At 37.3% G+C, this 23,367-nt stretch overlaps 1 protein-coding gene across 7 annotated transcripts in view; it reads right to left on the reverse strand.

Moving 5' to 3' along the window:
* Positions 1 to 5,811: 5,811 nt before the first annotated feature.
* The window catches only part of SMARCA1 (SWI/SNF related, matrix associated, actin dependent regulator of chromatin, subfamily a, member 1), a 77,293-nt gene continuing 59,737 nt past the window's right edge, over positions 5,812 to 23,367 (reverse strand). For 3 of the 7 annotated variants that reach the window (XM_045996099.1, XM_045996104.1, XM_045996098.1), the window contains 4 exons: positions 21,858 to 21,976; positions 21,533 to 21,745; positions 7,658 to 7,768; positions 5,812 to 6,541 (listed from right to left, as the gene is read on the reverse strand). In XM_045996099.1, the coding sequence (XP_045852055.1) occupies positions 6,470 to 6,541; positions 7,658 to 7,768; positions 21,533 to 21,745; positions 21,858 to 21,976 (515 nt within the window). In that variant the 3' untranslated portion in view covers positions 5,812 to 6,469. Of the gene's footprint in view, positions 6,611 to 7,626; positions 7,769 to 21,532; positions 21,746 to 21,857; positions 21,977 to 23,367 lie in introns of all 7 variants that reach the window. The other 4 variants (XM_045996103.1, XM_045996100.1, XM_045996102.1 and 1 more) reach the window with 3 other exon arrangements.

A 23,367-nucleotide genomic window follows, 5' to 3' on the forward strand; every position in this document is an offset into this window, starting at 1 on the left:
CAGGCACCCTCTACCCTAAATCTCCTTGTGCTCAAGCACAACTCAGTAGCCTACTAAACTGGGATTTGGAACCAAAATCCCAGTTAATAGAATGCTTTGTTTCTTTTCTTTTTATGTACATAAATCCCTTGTGGAACACACAGAGGCGGTAAGATCAAGGCAGAATTTAAGTATTCCTGAGTCCCCTTGCCTATGATCATCATAATTTCATCCCTTAATAGTACTTGCCTCTCACCTCCACCCCTAACATGGGCATGATCTCAGCAGACAAAGCAAATATGTGCCCCAGGAACTGACATTTGGAGAGCAAAGTCCCTCTAAAGAGACTGAGGTTCAGTCCTCCAACTTGGAAGTACTGCTTTTGTAGGCCCAGAATATAATTTCCCATGTGTAACAGGCAGGTGCTGGTATTGGCGCAAATACTCACTTTAGGATCTAGGGTAGACTTCGAATTACAGGAAGAGTAAGGTCCTAAAGTCTTCCTAAAATAAGCATCTTTGGCCTATTGGATTTGTAGATATAAATAGTCACATGGACAACTGGATGGCAGGCCCAAACTCTACCTTCTCTCTTTTTTTAAAGATTTTATTTATTTATTTGATAGGCAGAGATCACAAGTAGGCAGAGAGGCAGGCAGAGAGAGAGGAGGAAGCAGGCTCCCTGCTGAGCAGAGAGCCCGATGCGGGGCTCGATTCCAGGACGCTGGGATCATGACCTGAGCCGAAGGCAGAGGCTTTAACCCACTGAGCCACCCAGGCGCCCCTAACTCTAACTCTCTTAATCATGTTTTAACCTGCATCCAGGGATAAAGAGAGAATGACAGCAAGATGAAATTCTGGGGTGACTTCTCTAAAGTTTTCAGAGTCCCTTCTCCACCATATGTTCTCATGTTGACTTTGATTTGAGCAATATCTAAATCCTAATCTACAAATTTGTGGAAAGAAGATAAAGGGATAGAGTAACAAAAATAACCCTTAGTCATTTGCAAGGCTTATTCAGGAGAAAATACATTCCTTGAAATGGCTTTCCTGATCAGGTATCTTCAGCGAGCTCTAGTCAAATGTCCAATTATGGTTTTGGAATTCAGAAGCTTCAGAGTGTGGATACAATCACTGCAGGTAGAATTCACTAATAAGAAAGAAATTGAGGCCTTTGCTTCACAGCAAAAGTAGACTTTCTGAGGTAGAGAGGAAAATGCAGTGAAAGAAAAAAGTCAAAAAGATATTAAGTAATGCCTGTACCCAAAATGTCTTGGCTTTGAGGAATGGGTTGGCCTGGAAACAGTGGAAGGCCCTTAGTCAGCAGGTACAATAATTACAGGGTATTTTGAAATTCTTAACCAGGAGATACTCCGAGTTTTAGTTGTGATGGGGGGGGAGGGCCAACTAGGAAAGAATTAAGAAATGAAAAGAAAGAATAAAGCTTGAGATCTTAGAAACCAGGATAGATACATGAAGGAAAAATGACATACCTACAAAAATATAACCAAATGTAATTGTAATCATCTCTCACAAAGGTATGGGAGTCCATCTACCTAACCATGAACAATATACCCAACACATACTGAGAAACAATAGATTGAATACTTGGTGATCTGAAGAAAATGGGTAAATTATCATATTTTAGCAATGCCCTCATATGGCCAGTACAAAAACTAAATGGCATTTGGAGACTTATAGTTGGGTTATAGCAAAGAACTGAATAAGGTATCAATCCCAAATGATGATGATGATGATCACATACCAAATATTCTAGATAAGACAAGACCTTATGCAAAGATCTTTACTGTCTTAGGTATAGTAAACAGGCTTTGATCTCTATCACTAAAGGAAACATATTAGCTCAAAACTGTATTCATGATGGGAGGCAGATAACTGCACCTACATGACACTCACCATCAATTTTCCATAAATAGAAATCCTCAAGAATGAACCACAAAATTTGGTAGTACTATTTGAACAACTTCTAAAATGTATCTCATGGGAACATGATGAGAAACTAACCAAGCATAACTTGGCAATATGGAAGACAAGGCTGAAAGCCAGTGGAAATACACAGCTTGAATCTGACTACAATGGCCTAGATGAAATTCTCCCCAGTAGGGAAGCGATGTATCAGGAAAATGGACAAATCATCAGGTCACTAGGCCAACAGATGAAAAAGCCTGGTACCACCAGACTGTTGTAATGGCTATATGTCATTGTATAGGGAGAAAGGGCAACACTTGGTTCAATTATCTAAATGGACCACTGCTACAGGAAAGGGGCACCAACTAGCATGGAGAACACTTCCAGAGACCATACACTAGACACTAGCTTTGGCCTTACCAAAACTTGGGAACACTTTAACCTCTGCCTAATAATAATTCCCAATGCCATAACTGTTGGTTATATGAGAAAGTTTCCTTTGTTTACAGAGAGAAATCAGCACTTTGTACCAGGGTAGAATATCCTGATGTGATCCTATCACCTACTAAGTGTCCACAGAGGAGTAGACCTTCTAAGAACAGATAAATGATATACGGTCATTACTCTCCTTAAACACTCTATACCTTTTAATGAAATAACTAAAGGATAAGAACTATGTACATAAGGTTAGTGTCTTAATTTGGATTTCCCCAGCCTATCATACAAAGTGTAGAAAAACCTTCCAAGGCCTGATGGAGTCCTCAGACAAAGCCCTTACACAATGAGATACTGGCAGTTCAAATCAGCTACACAAAAATGATAAGGCTGAGGGATAGGGGACATGACAAACAGCATTAGCTACATGTATTTTAACCACAGGAAAATCTTATCCCTTGTCAATTGGGGAGGATAGCTTAGGCAGACTAAATGAAGGATACATGGAATAGAATACTGATAGAAGTTTGAAATTTGATGACAACTTGAGGAGTTCAGGATTTGGTAAGAACAGCTACAGAGAAAGTGATGTGGACACCAGCACTGCCATGGGCCTTGAAACTGGCACAGGAATCTGAACTAGCTGGCTGCATTGGCTACTGCACCATAGAGGAGGAACACATAGACCACAGTGGAGACCTTTGTCAGTAATTGGGAAAAAACAGCACTTCATTTTGGTGACAACATAGTTTCACCAGATGAGTTCAGGCTCTTCAAACCAAGCACCCAGCACCTAAGATAGCTGCAATACCTTCTCTTAACTTGGAGGTCTCAGACAATGAATCAAGTTTGGGGGCATATTTCAAGGGAGAATTGTATAATGCAACAAGTACCCAGATTTTCCATATAGCACAACCACTCATAGGCCAGGGAGCCAGCAGATAAAGGAGCTGTGCAATAAAGATTGAGATACAAATGGCTATTAGGCAAATGAGAAATTACTGAGCTCACCACCTTCTTTTGATTCTAAGGAAATTAGAGCCTGAGTACCCAGTGGATCAAGACAGATGCTTTCCAAGTGCCTCTGTGGGAGGATTATTGAAAAACCTATTCACCTCTTGTCTTCTACAGAGGTCCTGAGTGAAGAAAACCACTCAGGGTCCCTGTTCTTCTACTCACTTCCATTCTTGCACATTCTGCAAATAAGGAATCAGGTAGGGTCAGATTTTCATACAATTGATTGGACCATTTTTGCTGGTGGGCTGGATCATTATACATTTGCAAGATTATTGTCATGAAAACAGCACACTCTTCTGCTTCCCCTCCCTGGCCTCCAAGCAGCTGGTAAACTACATGTCCTGCTTTTTCTCCCCAACAGGGCAGTTAGGTCTACTACCCCATCAGTCTTAGTCCCTTGTTTGAAATGGGATTTCTTTCCCAGGACTTCTGAATTGTCTATCATACTTTAACTTCTCTGTGAGAACTGACAAGAGGTTTCAAATACAGACTTGGGGCATTTTGTATCCCCAACATTGTATTATTTGGACTGTGCTATCATCTGGTGTTCACTGCATGGGCCTCCTTGGTAGGCTATGTTCAACAACCAATGCTGTATATAATCTAAGATACGGAATAGAGTAGGTGGTGAATTTTTCACTAAATATAGTGCGATCTTTATGTTAATGTCCTGGATAAAACCATTTCACAAGTTTCTGAGGATGACATCAGAAGCATTCATTGAACATCCTGGAGAGCCGAATTTCACTTCTCTTTGGTCCAAGAAAGTCTCCTAAGAGTCATGATACGGATCAGGAAAATGGCCCCATGAAAAGGCTGGAAGAACTTACCTTCAGATTTTCTCCCCTAAAGCAGATAGTGACATACAGCTTAGCTATTAACCCCTCTGGGTTAACAGGGAAAGAACAAGCAGATTGTCAAATTTCCATGAAAGAAGTTTAAAGATCCTAATTGTATCAGCTCCCACCCTACATCTTAATTCCTAAGAAAAGAAATGCTGAGCTGATTGATCAGAGTCCACAACCCTCACTTTCAGTACACAAAACTTGGGGGTTTCAGTAAAAACCTCTCAGGTATCATTTTCTCTAGCCCAGATAACTATAGCATTTAAATCTCATTGAGTAGAAAATTCCAAGGTTTTATTTTGGTCTTAAGAGCTCTGGACTGAAGTTTGGAGTCAAAGCACCAGGTACTGCAGTATTACTTGGCTTACCTTCACCTCTTTGTTGACCTTACAGAAAGGGTAGTTAAGACAGATTTGGGTAAATCTTGGTCCCCTGACCTAGTATCATCCTGACTTCATTGCCTAATAGCACCTCAATTTCACCCCAACTTCCAACAGAGTACAAGACTCTAAGTCCTAAGAGTAGAAACAGTAAAAGGAATCCAATCAGAAGCATGGCAGTAAGAAATATGAAATCTAGACAATGAAGACTTAGAAGAGTCCAGCAGACAGTGGATTGTCATTCTAGATCGATTCCTAGGTGTCAGAACCCCTATGAGAAGACTGAGGGCGTGAATTTCATGGCTACCCAATTTTTGCCGGAGACAGAATCAGATAGGAAATGTAAAGGATTTTGGTAGAGGGAGGGAGCAATGCTTTAGTGATCCAAATGTTGTTTTGATAACTAAAATCACTGCCCTGCATTCCCAACTTTGCTTATTTGCTATGTGTTTCACACTAGATTTCAATCCATTTTTCCTGTTCCCTTATAACCTGACCTTGATTTTGATTAATCACATGCTAACAGTTCCATGTGAGAGACACGGGTTCTTTCCTGAGCCAATAGGCCCTGTGGCAGAGGCAGTAATGTAAAACATTCTGCTTGTTCCCCTACATTTGCCAGCCATCGTTCACACACACGGGACCATGTGACTACTTTAGGACGATGAAATATAAATAGATGGGACATGTGTCACATGTCCCACATCTGGGCCTAGGTAATGAAGAACCTACATGAGATTCTTCAGCCTTTCTCCTACAGCAGCAGCGGAAAAGGCCACATGTTCCAGATGGTACAGCGACAATACAAAACGTTGAAGCCTCAGCCAGCCTGGAACCTTGAGTGACTGTGTGGAACAGGTCTCCTCCCATTCTCATATCCTTTTGACCTGCGTGGAATCTGTAGTGTGAGCAAGAACTAAACTCTTGGTGTACAAAACCTCTGACACTTTGAAATTGTTTGTTATCCAAGCATAATTGTATGCCTATAGAAGCCAGACCCCCTTCTTCTACATGCATAGCACTTATTTTGTACTCTTAAATTAGTTGTTAATAAATCTACATGTTATACCCAGACTCCTCTGAACTGGCTCTATGGGACAGAAGATCATGCACAATTCAGCAAGCAAAGCTTTAACTTTCAACCAAATACACAGTAGTGAGCAATGCAATTCAATAAACACAACTATTTTTCTACTGCACAAAACACAGGAAATAATTAAATTTCTTATAGACATTTCTTTATTATATTTTCCCACTTGAATATTTAGAGAATAATTTAAATGTAATGCATACTGACAGCAAGCACAGTATCAAATATTAGGGTTTTTTTAATATTTTTCTGTTCTCACCCTTTATTCCTTTAGGAAAAAAATATTTAGATGACCTCAAAAGAAACAATTATTATGCTAATCACGGTATGCAGTAACACATACAAGCCCATACTCAATAGAAAAGAAAGCAACAAAGAAGTGAAAAAGTCTTTCTCCTCAAATCATTTTAATTCATTTTTCCACAGCCATATAAATTTAAAGTATGAAACAACAATAATACAGCTATAGAATCTAGGTTCTCTTTCAAAGCAGCGGCATATAAAACATAGAAAAGCTAAAACCTCAGCACAAGCTTCAAAAAGAACAAGGACTGAGAGGATTTTGATGAAGACATGAAATGCACAAAATACAGTACACAAAAATACTAGAATGCATAAAATATAAAGCTACACATTTCAGGTAGAAAGCATTGTAAAATATATAAAATATGCAAGAAATCAAAACCAAAGAGATTTTTTCTTAGAGTACCATGAATACACTGGAACTGGCAATTAGCATTTGAAGATGGGAACAAGAAAATAGCAGTTTCCCATTTAAAACTTTATTTCTAGGCTTTAGGATTTCACCTTCTTGACATCCTTCTTTCCAGAGCTCTCAGTAGCTGACTCTGCTTTTCTTTTCTGTGACTAAAATGGAAACAGATTTAATGTTCTGCTCCAATATGCACATTTTTAAATGGCCCAACAATGTTAAATCTAGGATGTAAATGCATTAAAAAAAAATTTTAACATGAATATTCACTTAAATGTTATACTCACAGTTAATGTTCTATATAGCCCAACAAAATATATAACCCAATGTAAAATAACCTCCAAAGATTTTTTTTTAAGAAAAGACATAAAATACCCATCAAAAATAGTCAGCAAATGTCTACTTACAGATGGTACTATAAATGTACTTTCATCTTAAAGAACTACTTAATACTTAAAGTTTTCTGGACAAAATGCTATTTATGAATGTATTACTTTTTAAAACCATATGATAGATATTAAAATACCATATTTCATATATTCTATGATGTGCATTACTTTTTCATTTTAGCATCTCTGAAATCAGGATGCATCTTACCATTGATGACAAATTAGTTACTTGGCAACATTTTTACTTAGTGATACACAAAATAATGCTGTGTCTTACAAGAGGAAGCCATCTTAGACTTGATGAAATATGGTAGTTTATTTAACCACACTCAAATAAAATGATCTATTAATGAATATTTTAAATTGTAGCTATACAAGGCAACCTGACTAGATTAAAATCAAGTCATCTTATTATTCAACAGTTAATTTATGACCAAGTAAACCAAATAAAGCTTTGCTGTCTGCTCAGAGTTCTCATTTATACTCATAGTTCCACAAAAATCAGAAAACTTATTTGATCAAATCAGAACTCCCAGTTTCAACCTCAGCCCCATCCCATCCCCCCACCCCTCTCCTACTCCCCCACGACAACCAGAGTCTCAATTCAAAGGATTTTACTCGCATTATACTTCTGCTTAAAGTCATGAGGAATTTTTTTTTAAATACTGAGCCCTGTTACTAGGGAGTTCCTAACCATATGTTCTACAAACAAATAAGGAATGCGGTTGTAGCATATTCTTTTTCTGTCAAAAACAAATCAGCACTTCATAAAAACAGTTTTTATAATAGGTATCATGTGGCATTAAACATAATATAGGCATTTTAATTATGTAAAAAAAAATGAGATCTACCTAAAAGTTAGGAAAATGCTGAAAATTTTACCATTGGAGTTTTAGTTGCCCGTTTCTTCTTTTCTGCTCTCTCTCTTTCCTCAATTTCCATATTTTCTTTCTCAATCAATGAAATCAGAGTATTACAGCGTCTCTGGAATTCCTAAACCAGATAATAAAAGAGTTTTAATTTCTGCAACTGAGACATAATCTTTAAAAAGTAGTAATTGTTTAATGGCATCATTTCTGTGGTACAGAATTTCTAAAGTTGGTATACTTCAGAACAATATTCATACAGAATATTAATAGATTCCACCAAAAAGATGAGGAGGGGTAAATGTCCTTCAGTGGGTGAATGGGTAAACAAATAGTGGTCCATCCATACCACGAAATGTTATTCAGCACTAGAAAGGAAAGAAGTATTGGTACACACAACAATCTGGATGAACCTGAAGTGAATTACGCTGAGTGAAAACAGCCAATCTCAAAAGGTTACTTACCTTATTATTCCATTTATAGAACTTTCTTGAAATGACAAAAGTTTAGGAATAGAGCACTTATCAATGGTGGCCAGGAGCTAGCACAGGGGGAAGAGTGCGTGTGACTATAAAGAACCAGCATAGGGGAGTCTTTGTGGTGCTGATTACACAAAACCTACATGTGATAAAACTGCACTGAAACACACACACACACACACACACACACACACACAGAGTGCATGTATAACCAGTGAAATACGAATAAGCTCTATGGATTATACTAATATGGATTTCCTAATTGTGACCCTGTAATATAGTTATGTAAGATGTTACCATTGGTTAAAATTTGGTGAAGGGTAAATAGGACTTTCCCATATATTTCTGTATAATTTCCTGTGAATCATTTCAAAATTAAAAGGTAACAAAAATCACATAAACAGGAAAGAGGGGAAGGTCCTACTGCCAAAGCAAGTTTTGGAAATATTCAGGTTCCAAATGTCAAACAGATTTCTCTACTCCAGGGCTTCTCAGAGACTTAACTTCCTGCTGAGCACCGTCAAGCACTAGGTGGGAGATGTAGGTTGCAAGCAGTTCCCAAAGCTACTGAACCAGCAGAAATCTCTTCTTACAGGATTTCTTGAGGGATTAGAGCTCTGAGGAGCATATCTCAAGAAAAGCTGCCGAATTTGTTAATGCAAAGCAAACAACAGCTGAAAAGATTTTGTATTAACCTTACCACTACCTGTATTTCACTGCCAGCAAATCAATGCATCCAAACTATAAACGGTTTTCATGAATGTATGGTGAGCATTAAACATATGATTCGTTAATATAGGTACTCATACATATTAACCCTGTATACTCAGCTGTGTTTAGAGATAAATCATAGATAAATAACATTTTAAAGTATAATTCCTTTTCTGTATAAGCAAAAATGTCTGATACATACAAAATAGCTAAACACACAAAGAAAATGCACATTTATTCGCAATTAAGAACCCCAACCAAAATATGGGAAAAATATAAGAATAGAAATCAGAGAAAATTAAAACATCCAAATATTTTAAAATTTTCCACTGAAACTAATGATCCAAGAAATGCAAAGTAAAATAACGCCATCTTTATTAAATTGCCAGTGATATGTGCATGCATGTGTATTTGTATAGATCCAGTGTTGGCAATAAGATGGGGATACGGGGGGTGCCTGGGGGGCTCAGTCCATTAAGCATCTGCCTTCGGCTCAGGTCATGATCCCAGGTCCCACACTGGGCTCCCTGCTCAGCGGGAAGCCTGCTTCTCCCTCTGCCTGCTGCTTCCCCTGCTTGTGCATGCCTGCTCACTCGCTCTCTCTTGCGTGCATGCACTCTCTCAAATAAATAATTTTTTTAAAAAGATAAGTTTAAAATCTACATTTAAAAAAAAGAGGGGGATACAGGAACTCTCATTCACTGATGATGGGATGCCAATGTTACTGCCTGTTACAGATTGCATTGTATCCCCCCAAAATTTATATGCTTAAGCTTAACACTCCCACAGTGTGACTATGTTTGAGTATAAAACCTTTAAGGAGGTAATAAAGCTTAAATGAGGTTGTAAGGGTAGGCCTCTAACCCGACAGGACTGGTGTTCTTATAAGCGGAGGAGGAGACAACCAGAGATCCTTCTCTCTACACTCATACAGAGAAAGGACCATGTGAGAACACAGTAAGAAGGCACCATCTACAAGCCAGGGAGAAAGACCTCACCACCAACCAACCCTGCTGGCACTGTGACCTTGGGCTTCCAGTCTCCAAAACTGTGGAAAAACTTCTGTTTAAGCCACCCCATTTGTGGTATTCTGTATGGCATCCCAAACAGACTACTGCACTATACTTTTTGGGGCACCTGGCTGGCTCTGTTGGTGAAGCATGCAACACTTGTTGTTGGGCTGTGGGTTTGAGTCCTACCTTGGGTGTGGAGGTTACTAAAATAAAATCTTTTTTAAAAACTCTGTACCTTTCTAGAAAGCAATTTGGGAAATCAATGAAGCATTTTAAAAACTTCCTCTTTTGAACTAACAATTCCACTCCTAGAAACTTAAAGGAAGGAAGCAAGAGATGTATACAAAAATTTACAAAAGAGGGGCGCCTGGGTGGCTCAGTGGATTAAGCCGCTGCCTTCGGCTCAGGTCATGATCTCAGGGTCCTGGGATCGAGCCCCGCATCAGGCTCTCTGCTCCGTGGGGAGCCTGCTTCCTCCTCTCTCTCTGCCTGCCTCTCTGCCTACTTGTGATCTCTCTCTGTCAAATAAATAAATAAAATCTTTAAAAAAAAAAAATTTACAAAAGAATGTTTGGAGAAGTTTTATTTTTAGCTGGGAAATACTGAGAACTAAATTTCTGATCATGTCAAAGTGGAGGGGCACCAGGGTGCTCATTCGGTTAGCCATCTGTCTTCAGCTTAGGTCTGCATCCCAGAGTCCTGGGATTGAGTCCTGACCATGTTGGGCCCCGCTCAGTGGGGAGTCTACTTCTCCCTCTCCCTCTGCTCCTTCCCCCACTCGTGCTCGCTCTCTTTCTCTCTCTCTCACTCACTTTCTCAAAGAAAATCTTTAAAAAAGAGAACATGGAATACACAGACACATCTTACAGTATATATGTATACAGAAAAACAGCAAGAGAATAGTAACTACAGAATTATGAATAGTCAGCAGCAGCTACCTCTGAACATAAGACAAATTCTAAACTATTATTTTCATTTTCATGCTAGACTATATTTTCCAAATTTTCTGCAATCAACATTTAGGTCCAGGGCAACCTATAATGCTTTGAAGAAATGGCAAATGGTTTTAACTTTCAAATTATAAGAGAGAAAAATTGACATACAACATAGGAAATGATACATATGGAAAGATGATCAACTATCCAAGCATTTCCTACTTTCTAAAATTTCAAGCCCAGAAGGAGGCAGAAAACCAAAGACAGTCTACCCAGAAAAACAAATCCTCCTTAATGTTTTTTAAAAAATTACTATTTATTAAAAATAACCTTACAAAACACTGGCACATTCAAGTATCTCCTGCATCCCCAATTACCCAAGGTTAAATAATTTAGGAAAAACAACATCCTTACTTACCAAAACAATAGTGGTATCTTTAATATGCAGACCAAATACTCTTCATAGCTTCATTCAATAACACACATACAAATTAAACAGCATGTTATCCAATTTATCTATTATAAAAAGGGCTAAGTTGGCCCTGATAAGATTTGATTCTTGGTTTCTAGGGAGACTAGATAGAGTCTTTATGTAAAGCTGATTCTTGAATCATTAAGCTATACCCTCTGGCTGTTATTATTCTCAATAAGTAATAGTTGCCAGTGACTGCAGATATCTTTAGATACATGTTCATGGTTCATATAGGGTGATTCAGAGGAAAAAACTAATACTTTTGAGACTGTCTCATATTCAGGAAAGTAGAACATTTCCAAATGATTATAAATAGACTGTATAATAAGTTCTTATCTTCATTCCTTTTAACATGTCACTAACTACTGCAGATACAGAAAAATACCCTCTCAAGAGGTACCAAGGAAGGGAAGAAAGGTACCAAGGTATGGAAGAGTATGGATGCTACCTTCCTAGCATATGTAATGTCACTTTCTCTACAGATACCAAGCCCATTTTTTATTCACATGCTTAAGCACTAACTAAACAGATGGTATCATAAACAGAACACTAGCTAAAGCCAGAAATTACAAGGTGAAAGGCCAGATTATCAATAAAAATGGTGACTTGCTTTTTGAATAACTCAATAACTGAAAAATTTCATTATGTCAAAAGCACCTTCACCTTATATAATTTCTCCTTTCACACCCATATTCTTCTAAATTCATGTACATCTTTATACTCTTATTTTCCTGGGGTTACAGGGAATGTTTCTTGTGGTCTCTGTTTCCACAATTCTGTGGAATTTCCCAATCAATGTACCATTTCCCAATCAATGCTGGACTTAGGAATGAAGTTGGAGGAAGAAAAACAGCACACAAGAGGAAGAGAGAGGATGCAAAAAACAATAAAAAACTGAAGAGGGTGAGAAAATGACAAATGGAGGGGCGCCCGGTGGCTCTGTCAGTTGAGCGTCTCACTTGGTTTCGGCTCATGATCTCAGGGCCATGAGGTCAAGCCCTGTGCTGGGCTCTGTGCTCAGCATGAAGTCTGCTTGAGATTCTCTACCTCTCCCTCTCCCTTTACTCCTTCTTCGCCCATGCTCTCTCTCTCTCTCTCATTCTCTCTCAAATAAATATATGATATTCAAAACAATAAAAAGAAAATGACAAATGGAAAACTGGTGTTAGTATCTGTGGCAAAAAAAAGTATTGTGTTCATACATATGTGGGAAATACTGGATTTTTAAAAAGTTAAACAAATTTCTTCAGGGCAGTACTTAGGAGATGCTGTACAGAGTAAGAGTGATAAAGCTAAGTTTAGACCAAAGGGCAAAGAACCTAGACACTAACAGTGAAGAACTTAGGAATTTTACTGAATTTAGCTGACAAAAGGATCTCATTAATGGCTTTTTGAGCAGAACTGGTGATGTAATCAAAGATGTATTTTATACTCGGAAATCTTCCCTTGATACAGACTCTCAGTAGCATGAGTTCATAAAGTCACAGACTCTCAAGATTAGGATCTTTAAAAATCATTCAGGTTGATGCTGTATCCATTCTACTAGGTCTCTGCTAGTTAGTTGTCTGGTCTTTCTGAATTCTTCCAATGATGGCACTACCAACAGATTAACTCCCAAGGCTGTGTATTCCACCTTTGGACAAGTTGAAAATGTTCCCTAATGCAGTACTGCCTTATATTTCCCACAATGAGTTCTAGGTCTAATTTTTTTTAAAATATTTTATTTATTTATTTGACAGAGAGAGAGGTCACAAGTAGGCAGAGAGGCAGGCAGAGAGAGAGGGAGAAACAGGCTCCCCACTGAGCAGAGAGCCCGATGCAGGGCTCGATCCCAGGACCCTGAGATCATGACCCGAGCCGAAGGCAGAGGCTTAAACCACTGAGCCACCCAGGCGCCCCTAGGTCTAATTTTTGTAGTCACAGAGAACAAACTGATTCTCTCTTCTGTATGACAATCCTTCAGATATTACAAGGCTGCTCTCAGGCCACCACCACAATCACCACCAGAACTCCAAACACCTCTCTTTTAGGCTAAAGAGCCTCTCCCTTTACCCATCCTTCATTTAACCAGAGCTCACATCTTTTCTGTGAAAAGCCAGATAGTACATATTTTCGGCTTCGCAGACCACACAGTCTCTGTCACAGCTACTCAGCTCTGCCACTGTAGCATGAGAGCAGCTGTAGACAATACAGGAATGAGTGAGTGTGGCTGTGTTCCCATAAAGCCTTATCTACAGATACAGAAATCTGAAATTTGTATCATTTTCGCATATCACAAAATAGCTTTTTAATTTTCTTCCAACCATCTGAAAATGTAAAAATAACTCTTGGCTTATAGGCCATAGAAAAACAGGTCAGGTTAGGGGTCTGTAGTTTGGCAAACCCTATTTTAAACTATAGTCTTTAGATTTACTTTAAACAAATTATGCTGCCTCAGTTTTCCATTCCTTTCTAATTGTTTGTTGTTCTACTCAATGCAAAGTCATCCAAGTTCCAACTTTTGGATACTACGATATGTATCTCTACCTTTACTTAATAAATGATGAAATGTTTGCAATAAGCAGCATTACCCCTTACTGTGCAGTGAATATCAATCATGCCAGGCATCAAGTTCAAATATCCTTTGCCCCAATACTCAGCTTCAAAGCATCAATTCAAAAGGCACAGAAAGCATCAGTAGACTTGGAGTGACTTATTGAAAGAGATTAAAGAGGCTCCACATTACATTTCCTATGTACTAAAATCCTAGACACTAAGCCTATCTAAGTCTGAATGACACAAGGTCTGTGCCTGTTATAGTTCAAAGTCAAAAGCAGGTGAATGAACAAGGGCAATAAATAAATAAATAAATAAATTGCACTCCACATTTGCACCTCTAAATTTGTAGGTAGTTCTATAAAGTCAGAATTTTCTTCTACACTTCTTAGTAAAACAAAATGGGTGTTTTTCTCCTTTGCTCTTTTATTAACTCCCTTAGCTTTACTTTAAGATTCAATACCTTCAACTGAGCATTCTGTGGTATATTTTCCAGGTTCTTTGTCACTTTTGAACCTCTATCATACTTTAAAAAAAAAGCAACAGCATTCTATATTAGAATCTTAGGGCCCAAGCATACTGGCAGTTAAATGGGAGTTAATAGCCCAATAAATATATTCTATATTTCTCAAACAAGTATCAACGTTATGATACTTTTAGTTAACTGATGCCATTTACACATCATTATTTATAAAATGTTATTTTATATTATATTATATTATTTTCTTCACACAAAAACACATAAGTAAAAATACATAAAACAGACTCCTGTTAGTGCATTTATCGTATTTCAGACTGTTAGAACAGTTCAGTCTTCAATCCGATACTACAGTTGCTAATAAAAACACATATTTATAACAGGCTATTCAAGCTTATGAAAAAATAAAAGCTTCAGGGATGACAGCCAAACAAAGACAATCATTAGAAAAAGGTAGATGAAAAGAAAAGAACTCAAACTCATTGCTAGATTTCTTTACTTTCTATCTAAATCTGATCCAACCGTAGGAGTTTATGAGATAGAAGCCAACTGAAGCACGAAAGTTCCATGCTCATTTATTCACTAAATGTCTACTTTGTGCAAGGTGTCCTGCTGGTCCCTTTAGATATAACTTAATTGCACTTGAAGGTTAAGAGAGCAGCACTTAAAAAAAAAAAGACTCTGGGGCAGATGGCAAATATATTAGCCAAGGGAAGGGAAAAAAGTGGAGGAACAGAGATACAAATTTGGAAACTATCAGCCTATGTGGTAACTGAGGTAGACATTTGCCAACTTCCACAGAACAGTATTTCTAAAATGTTAGTCTGATCATTGTCACTGCCCTATTAAAGCCTTTCAATGACTCCCTCCATTTCCTATAGACTAATAATGGAAGGCTTTTTTTTAAAGATTTTATTTATTATTTATTTGACAGACAGAGATCACAAGTAGGCAGAGAGGCAGGTAGAGAGGAGAAGCAGGCTTCCTGCGGAGCAGAGATCCCAAAGCAGGACTCGATCCCAGGACCCTGGGATCATGACCTGAGCTGAAAACAGAGGCTTTAACCCACTGAGCCACCCAGGCGCCCCAACAGAAGACTTCTGAACAGCAGCCAAGGCCCTTCATAATTTGGCAGCCCACTATTTCCTCATCTCCCAAGACCTCCCTACTCACACCCTACCATACTAACCTACTTGCAATTTCTGAATATGCTGTGCTTGTTTATACCCTTGCATATGATGCTTCCACAACCTGGAATGTAGTCAGTCCCATGGCCAACTCCTAGTTTTTCAAGGCTCGGATCCAGGAAGGACCTCTTCTGGGAAGCAGTTCCTCTAACCTAACCCTCAAGGCAAAGTTAAGCACTACCTCTCCTATACATGCCTCTATATAGAACCTTTTTTAAACTTAAGGCTCAAAAGGAACATTATATTCTTTTAGATGTATGAGGAACACTACCCCTATGAGCATAAATATATTTTGTTTTTCATATTTTAATAAAACTATAGTCAAGAATAACCCATCAATATATTTTACAGTTTACCAATTTTACCAATAATGTATTAAATCATATTTTCATATTTCATTGTAATGCTCTAAGATATCAACATTGGCTATTATCACACAATTAAGTACTAATATATAAAATAAAAAGTCACAAGAAGCATTCTGTATGAAATTTCCCAGACGATGTTGCATAAGCACAAAAGTGTTATTGTGGCTACAGAACAAGTTGGAAATTTTTGAATTTGATTTTCATTTTTCTAAAGTATCTATTTAAAAATTCCTCTCTATTTGGACAGATGATTTATAAAATACCATGTCCCAAACTAATAACCTAATTAAGATTTGCTATAGATAAATCCATAAAAAGGAAGCAAGCTAATAAAAAGCTATAGCAATATTGTCTAAAAAGTATTTTTTTCGGGGCGCCTGGGTGGCTCAGTGGGTTAAAGCCTCTGCCTTCGGCTCAGGTCCTGATCCCAGGGTCCTGGGACCCAGCCCCGCATCACATCGGGCTCTCTGCTCAGCGGGGAGCCTGCTTCCCCCTCTCTCTCTGTCTGTCTCTCTGCCTACTTGTGATCTCTGTCAAATAAATAAAATCTTTTTTCAAAAAAGTATTTTTTTCTCCTACAGTTCTAATGAGGAATGTCATTGTCTTAATTTTAAATAAAGAACACTGTGATTAATAATAGAGTTGTGATTTGAAAACAAACAGTAATAAGGTGGAATTTTTTTTTTAAAGATTTTATTTATTTATTTGACAGATAGAGATCACAAGTAGGGAGAGAGGCAGGCAGAGAGAGAGAGAGGAGGAAGCAGGCTCCCTGCCAAGCAGAGAGCTCGATGCGGGGCTCGATCCCAGGACCCTGGGATCATGACCTGAGCGAAAGGCAGAGGCTTTAACCCACTGAGCCACCCAGGCGCCCCAATAAGGTGGAATTTTATTACACTGTATGTGACCGTGTGCAATTCTTTCTCTGAGATGCTATCAGAAAAATTCATTTAACTACCTAAGACAGGGTAACTGTAAACAATTTATTACTAATACTTTGATTCAACTCCAAGGTACATGGCTACAGGCAAATGAGCACACAGCTTCTTGAAGTGGCTGAGAGGGGAAAGAAAAAACTCTTCAGAGGCTAAAAGGCAAGAATGTTTTTTGACTAAAATTAAAAGTCAAAGCAACCCTGCAAAGGATGCAATAAATGGTTATATCAAGAAATGTTCTTCATCTCAGAGAGTTAAAATTCTGCCTTTTCTCCTGTAAGTCCTTAAAAGCACCTAAGCAGGTCTAAGGAATTACTGATTAAACTTTGGGTATCTTCCGCATGCCCTTTCCAGTAAACTTGAATAACGTGCTAGATCTTTTGAATCTCTCAGATTCTTTTCAAATCTCCCAGTCACATTAAGTCTGTTACTAAATGAATGGAGATAATACCCTGAAACTCACTCCCTACAAGGAATGGCAAAAAAACTAATGAGCTAATGTTAGTAAAGAGATTGGCAAGTATTACATAAAAGATACAATATAAACACAGAGTATTATCATTTCCTAATAGTCACTTAGTAAAGTCCTTTTAATTCTGATCTTTGAAAGTCCTAAGATTTTATATTATATTTTATTTTATATTATAATGGAGTCCTAAGACCCCATTATAAGATATTTTTTTTTAAAGATTTTATTTATTTATTTGACAGACAGAGATCACAGGTACACAGGCAGGCAGAGAGAGAGAGAGAAGCAGGCTCCCCGCCGAGCAGAGAGCCCGACGCGGGCCTCGATCCCAGGACCCTGAGATCATGACCCGAGCCGAAGGCAGAGGCTTTAACCCACTGAGCCACCCAGGCGCCCATAAGATATTTTTCTTAGCAAGAAAATGGTAAGGCGATTCACATGCTCTGAGCTTAAAAATCTAAATTGATCATATCCTTCCTACTTGTTTATGCAAGCTCAAGAGTGACTGATTACTTACTTAAAGACCACACAAGTCCTCAAAGGAAAAAATCACAATCTTTTTAGCACATAGAAATAGAACTAAAACTCATTTTCTCTTTTGTATAGCCAGCATTTTTAAATGAGAAGAGCCTCAAAGAAATCTTCATACTTTAGTTGAAGGCTTTCAAAGTGAGACATATTTAGAAGTGGAGTTTCATGCCTTTAAGCACTAAAAGACTGTTAGTTAAGTCAGAAGCCATATATTCAGTACTCTGAAATGGCTGAATAAAATATAACTATCAAGGTTCTCACTTTTTTCCAAAGTATTTCACACTATTGGTGTCTCTGGGAAAGAAGAGTCACCTTTAAGAAAACTATGTTTTTTAAAGACACCTCCTTTAGTAAGCTAAGTTTAAAGTTTACTCAGTAAGATTTTAATTTGAACACAGTGACACACTCACATAATGTATCAAATTACATCCTTTGTAGTTCTAAGATAGTATTTTTCAATCAAACAAATTACCTTTGCAAAATACAACTGCCTTTTTCAAGAGGAAGTTCCTCTTCCTAGACTGTGCATGTGATTCGCTATACAAGAACAATTATTTAAAATAAGAGGGCAGGGGTGCCTGGGTGGCTCAGTCCTTAAGCATCTGCCTTGAGCTCAGGTCACAATCCCGGGGTCCTGGGATCGAGCCCCACATTAAGCCCCGCACTGGGCTCCCTACTCGGCAGGAGGCCTGCTTCTTCCTCTCCCACTCCCCCTCCTTGTGTTCCTTCTCTAGCTGTGTATCTCTCTGTCAAATAAATAAGTGAAATCTTTAAAAAATAAAATAAAATAAGAGGGCAAAGGGATCACCTAGAATTATTAATAACCCATTCCTTTAATTCCTTAATGACTGATAATGCCATGAAATATTCCAAAAAGACAATCTAACTATATGCATGTTCTAAAATATATTACCTATACTCTAAACCCAGAAATATAAACAAAAATTATCCACTAACTAGGAGGGAAATAAAAACAATATGACAGAAAAGTTAACAAACAAAAAGCTTTGGATTAAAATATTTAAATATGAAATAAACTATTATATGTTCTTACAGATTCTTTAGAAATCATAAATTCCACCTCCCAGAAGGACAAAGGTATCTTCGTTATTAACAGACAAAATAAAGGTTTCACTTTGCAATCACATAATTAGTTAATATCTGCTCTCTGGAAAATATACATTGGAGATTTAAATCTCTTGGTAAAGAAAGAAGTAAATGCTTTGTAGAAAGAGGAAAATAAGAATCTTTACAAAGGAGTTCAGAGACATCTAGTGGTTGATAATAATATAGCAGGGTTTTTTCTTAGAAAATAAAATAGTTATGTGGTTCTACAGCCATGTTCTTATTACAAATAATGTAAGGTTTTTCTTGCACTTTTGAATCTGTTTCATCCTCTGCTTTAGTTTAATGATTCTAGAAACTGAAAACAGCATTAAACTCTCAACCTTTTAAAAAATTAATAAGATATCATTGAAATAATACTCAAAATTCAGCAAATGTTCTATCACATAAAAGGGCACTTACGAACTAAAACATGATTCATTGACAAATGCAGGTAGGCATTTGTCTTTTACAAGCTGTTGATGCTGCTCTACATTAGATCATTACACGCATAAAACTCCAAATGGCTAAAATTTTTAAATTCATGGCTTTTCAAAGGAGTTCTCTGTTAAACATGGTCATAAATGCACTGTGCTAGAAGATACCTTAAAAGGCCAACTAGCCCACGACCAAAGTCTTCAGTCAAAATAGAATCTCATTTTCAAAGATAATAGAAAAGCTATTTACATTATTCTTCAATAATCTATTTCAATCATCTAAAGTACCTTGTCAAACAACTCTTTCCTATCTCAAACATCAGCTTTTCATACTACAGATTATCTTTTTTATTTTTAATTCAATCTTCCTATTATATCTTATTAACATATATACCTCTTCATATTCTTTTGTGTAAGCATAGCACTTTAAATTTTGTACCATACAGTGGCTAAATGAACTAACTAAATAAATAAATATTCTTCTATACATTCAAAATAAATAAATAAATAAATTTATCCCTATTAAATGTCATGTTGTGAGACTCAACCTGTCCATCATTCCAATTTCTCTAGTTCCTTTTGCATCCTGGCTTAATCTAAAGTATTTGCTAGCTCTCCAGCACTATGTATTCCATAAACATTCTAATAATCCAAGACCACTCTAAATTTATGTTCAAGTTTTAAGAAATATTTGATCTTATAAAGTATCTACCCAAATTAGTGTCTTCAATATAGCAGCTCAGATTTTTCTCTTCCTTTTATTCAGCTTGAACTGAAAATATAAAATGAATCAAATAAAGTATTAAGCACTGTTTCACACACCTGTTCACACTTTAGGCCAAGAAAACACTTGTGATAGATACCAACTACCTAAAAATGTCCATTGTTCAGGGGCACCTGGGTAGCTCAGTCAGTTAAGCAGCCAACTCTTGATTTCAGCTCAGGTCATGATCTCAGGGTTGTGAGATCAAGTCCCACGTTGGGCTCCGCACTGGACATGGAGCCTGCTTAAGATTCTCTCTCCCTCTCCCTCTGCCTTGTTCTCCCCCCCATGTCTCTCTCTACCTCTCTAAAATAAAATGTCCATTGTTTAAATTGTTTGTTTCTGGTGCTTTTAATTTTTAGGCTATATAAATCTATTTTGTCTTAATTACCTCAGCTGACAAAAGACTGCCAATCCTAACATTAAAAATGTGTTGCACTTTAAAAAGTCTTCAGTATCAATTTGAACACTGTCAAGCAGCAGTAGAATTTAACAGGAACACAATTCATGTTAGAAAGTAATGAAGTAAATTGCACAAAGCTAAAATATCTACTTAATTATTCTCTGTTGCATCATATTCTTTTAAAGATTCAACTTAAGCAAAAATTCCTTCTCATTAAAAATAAATCCTTGGGTCATTCACACCATCTCAAGTATCACCTGCCTGATTACAAAGGGGGAAGGTACTTTTAAAGCTCTGGTGGTCATCAGATTAACCAAGTGATCAAACTTAGCATTACCAAGAGTGGGACAACCTATGACAACGTGCCTCCTGATGTGATGTGATAAGTACACATCACTTATGTACATTCTTGTCCCAAATGCTTAACCTAAATTTAACAATGAGCAAATGAGTTGATGTGGGATGTTCTACAGCACAATAAGCCCAGGCAACTTAAAAAAGCCACTGTCATAAAAAACAAAAAGAAAAACAAAAAGTTGTAGGTTGAAAGAGGCTAAAGAGAATCAACAACTAAAGGCAATATGTGAACTTTGCATGGATCATCAATTTAAAAAAAGAGTTGAGAGACACCTTGGGAACACCTGGACAATTTTGTACAGGGACTGTATACTACATGACATTACTGAATCAATGTTAACATTGTCAGGTAGAATAAAGCTATTGTGGTTATGTAAGAAAAGGTCCATATTTTTAGCAGATAAATGCTTAAGTATTTAGAGATGAACACTCATGATGTCTGCAACTTACTTTCAACTGGCTCAGAAATCTAGATTTGTAGATTCATGAATACCAGATACGGGTATGTATTTCTGAATATAGATATATTCCTTTATTTCTGAGAATAAAATACAGATTATATATGTATACATAGATTCTATGCACAAATGTTAAGTGCATATCTGGGCAGAGGACAATATGTTAACAATTAGAGAATCTAAATGAAGAATATATGATATTTGAGATTTTTCAAGATAAAAAGTTGAAGGAAATAAGTAAGAAAAGAATACATACCATGGCAGTTCTAGACTTGATAAACCAGTCAAATCTAAACTGAGGAGCATTCCGTACACACTGTCTTAATTCTTCATATACATTTTCTCTATCAAAGCCCATTTTGTGTAACATACAAATCAAGAATCTATCTTCTTCCTCAGTATAGTTCTTTCCTTTGCTGGTTCCATACTGAATACGCAACTGATGAAATGGAGCCTTGTATCTCGCAATCTGTAAATTTAAACAAAACAGTGATTTTAGCTAAATGTGCAATAACTCAAAGCTAATCATCCTGTCAATTAAAATAGTCTAATAATAATTTGAAAATTATGAAACACAGTACTTTGGCATCCAGGGCTTTCTTAATACTGATCCTTCGTTGAATTCTTGCTTCTCCACGTTCAATCTGAGCCATAATTTTCTCAATGTCCTGTAATTCATTGCAACGTTCCCAAAATACAGCTGAAAAACAGAATTATTACTTTTCAGTAACTATACTACCAACTTAAGCAAATGAATCCAAGGAGCTGTAGAACAAAGAATTAAGATTCCTAATAATTCTTTAATATAACAAAGAATTAATAAAAAATAAAGAATAATTCATGTATTTCTTTTCATGAAATATTATGGAATTTTTAGTCATCAACACCAAATGACTAGAATTTCAAAAGATACTACAGACACTAATTTAAGCTACGTGTTCATCCAAACATGATACAGAAAGGGCCAAACATATAAAAAGAAGAGAGGGTGACCATATAAACTTAGAGAACATAGCTTCCCAGCATGCAAAATCAAAAATGAAACCCATTGGGGCGCCTGGGTGGCTCAATGGGTTAAATCTTCTGCCTTCAGCTCAGCTCATGATCCCAGGGTCCTGGGATCAAGTCCTGTTCTCTGTTCAGCAGGGAGCCTGCTTCCTCCTCTCTCTCTGCCTGCCTCTCTGCCTACTTGTGATCTCTGCCCGTCAAATAAAAAATAAATAAAATCTTTAAAAAAAAATGAAACCCATTAACAACAGATCACTCAAACTTCCTAAGAAACAGCAATTTCTACGAAAACTTTTGCTTTACTTTTAGAACCACTCACTATACTTATAATATTGCCAATGACTTGTATCTTCTAAACTTACTTGAAATAGCATTTTCTCTTAAAAACAAAAAACAACCTTTTTTTTTTTAATAAACATATAATGTATTTTTATCCCTAGGGGTACAGGTCTGTGAATCACCAGGTTTACATACTTCACAGCACTCACCACAGCACATACCCTCCCCAATGTCCATAACCCCCTTCCCCTCTCCCATCCCCACCTCCCCCCAGCAACCCCCAGTTTGTTTTGTGAGATTAAGAGTCATTTATGGTTTGTCTCCCTCCCAATCCCATCTTGTTTCATTTATTCTTCTCCTATCCCCCTAACCCCCCATGTTGCTTCTCCATGTCCTCATATCAGGGAGATCATATGATAGTTGTCTTTCTCCGATTGACTTATTTCACTAAGCATGATACGCTCTAGTTCCATCCACGTCGTCACAAATGGCAAGATTTCATTTCTTTTGATGGCTGCATAGTATTCCATTGTGTATATATACCACATCTTCTTGATCCATTCATCTGTTGATGGACATCTAGGTTCTTTCCATAGTTTGGCTATTGTAGACATTGCTGCTATAAAGATTTGGGTGCATGTGCCTCTTCGGATCACTACGTTTGTATCTTCAGGGTAAATACCCAGTAGTGCAATTGCTGGGTCATAAGGTAGCAACATGAACGGGACTGGAAGTGATTATGCTGAGTGAATTAAGTCAAGCAGAGACAGTCAAGTATCATATGGTTTCACTTATTTGTGGAGC

This window comes from Meles meles, chromosome X (genome assembly GCF_922984935.1).
Source record: "Meles meles chromosome X, mMelMel3.1 paternal haplotype, whole genome shotgun sequence".
In the NCBI taxonomy this organism is placed as follows: Eukaryota; Metazoa; Chordata; class Mammalia; order Carnivora; family Mustelidae; genus Meles; species Meles meles.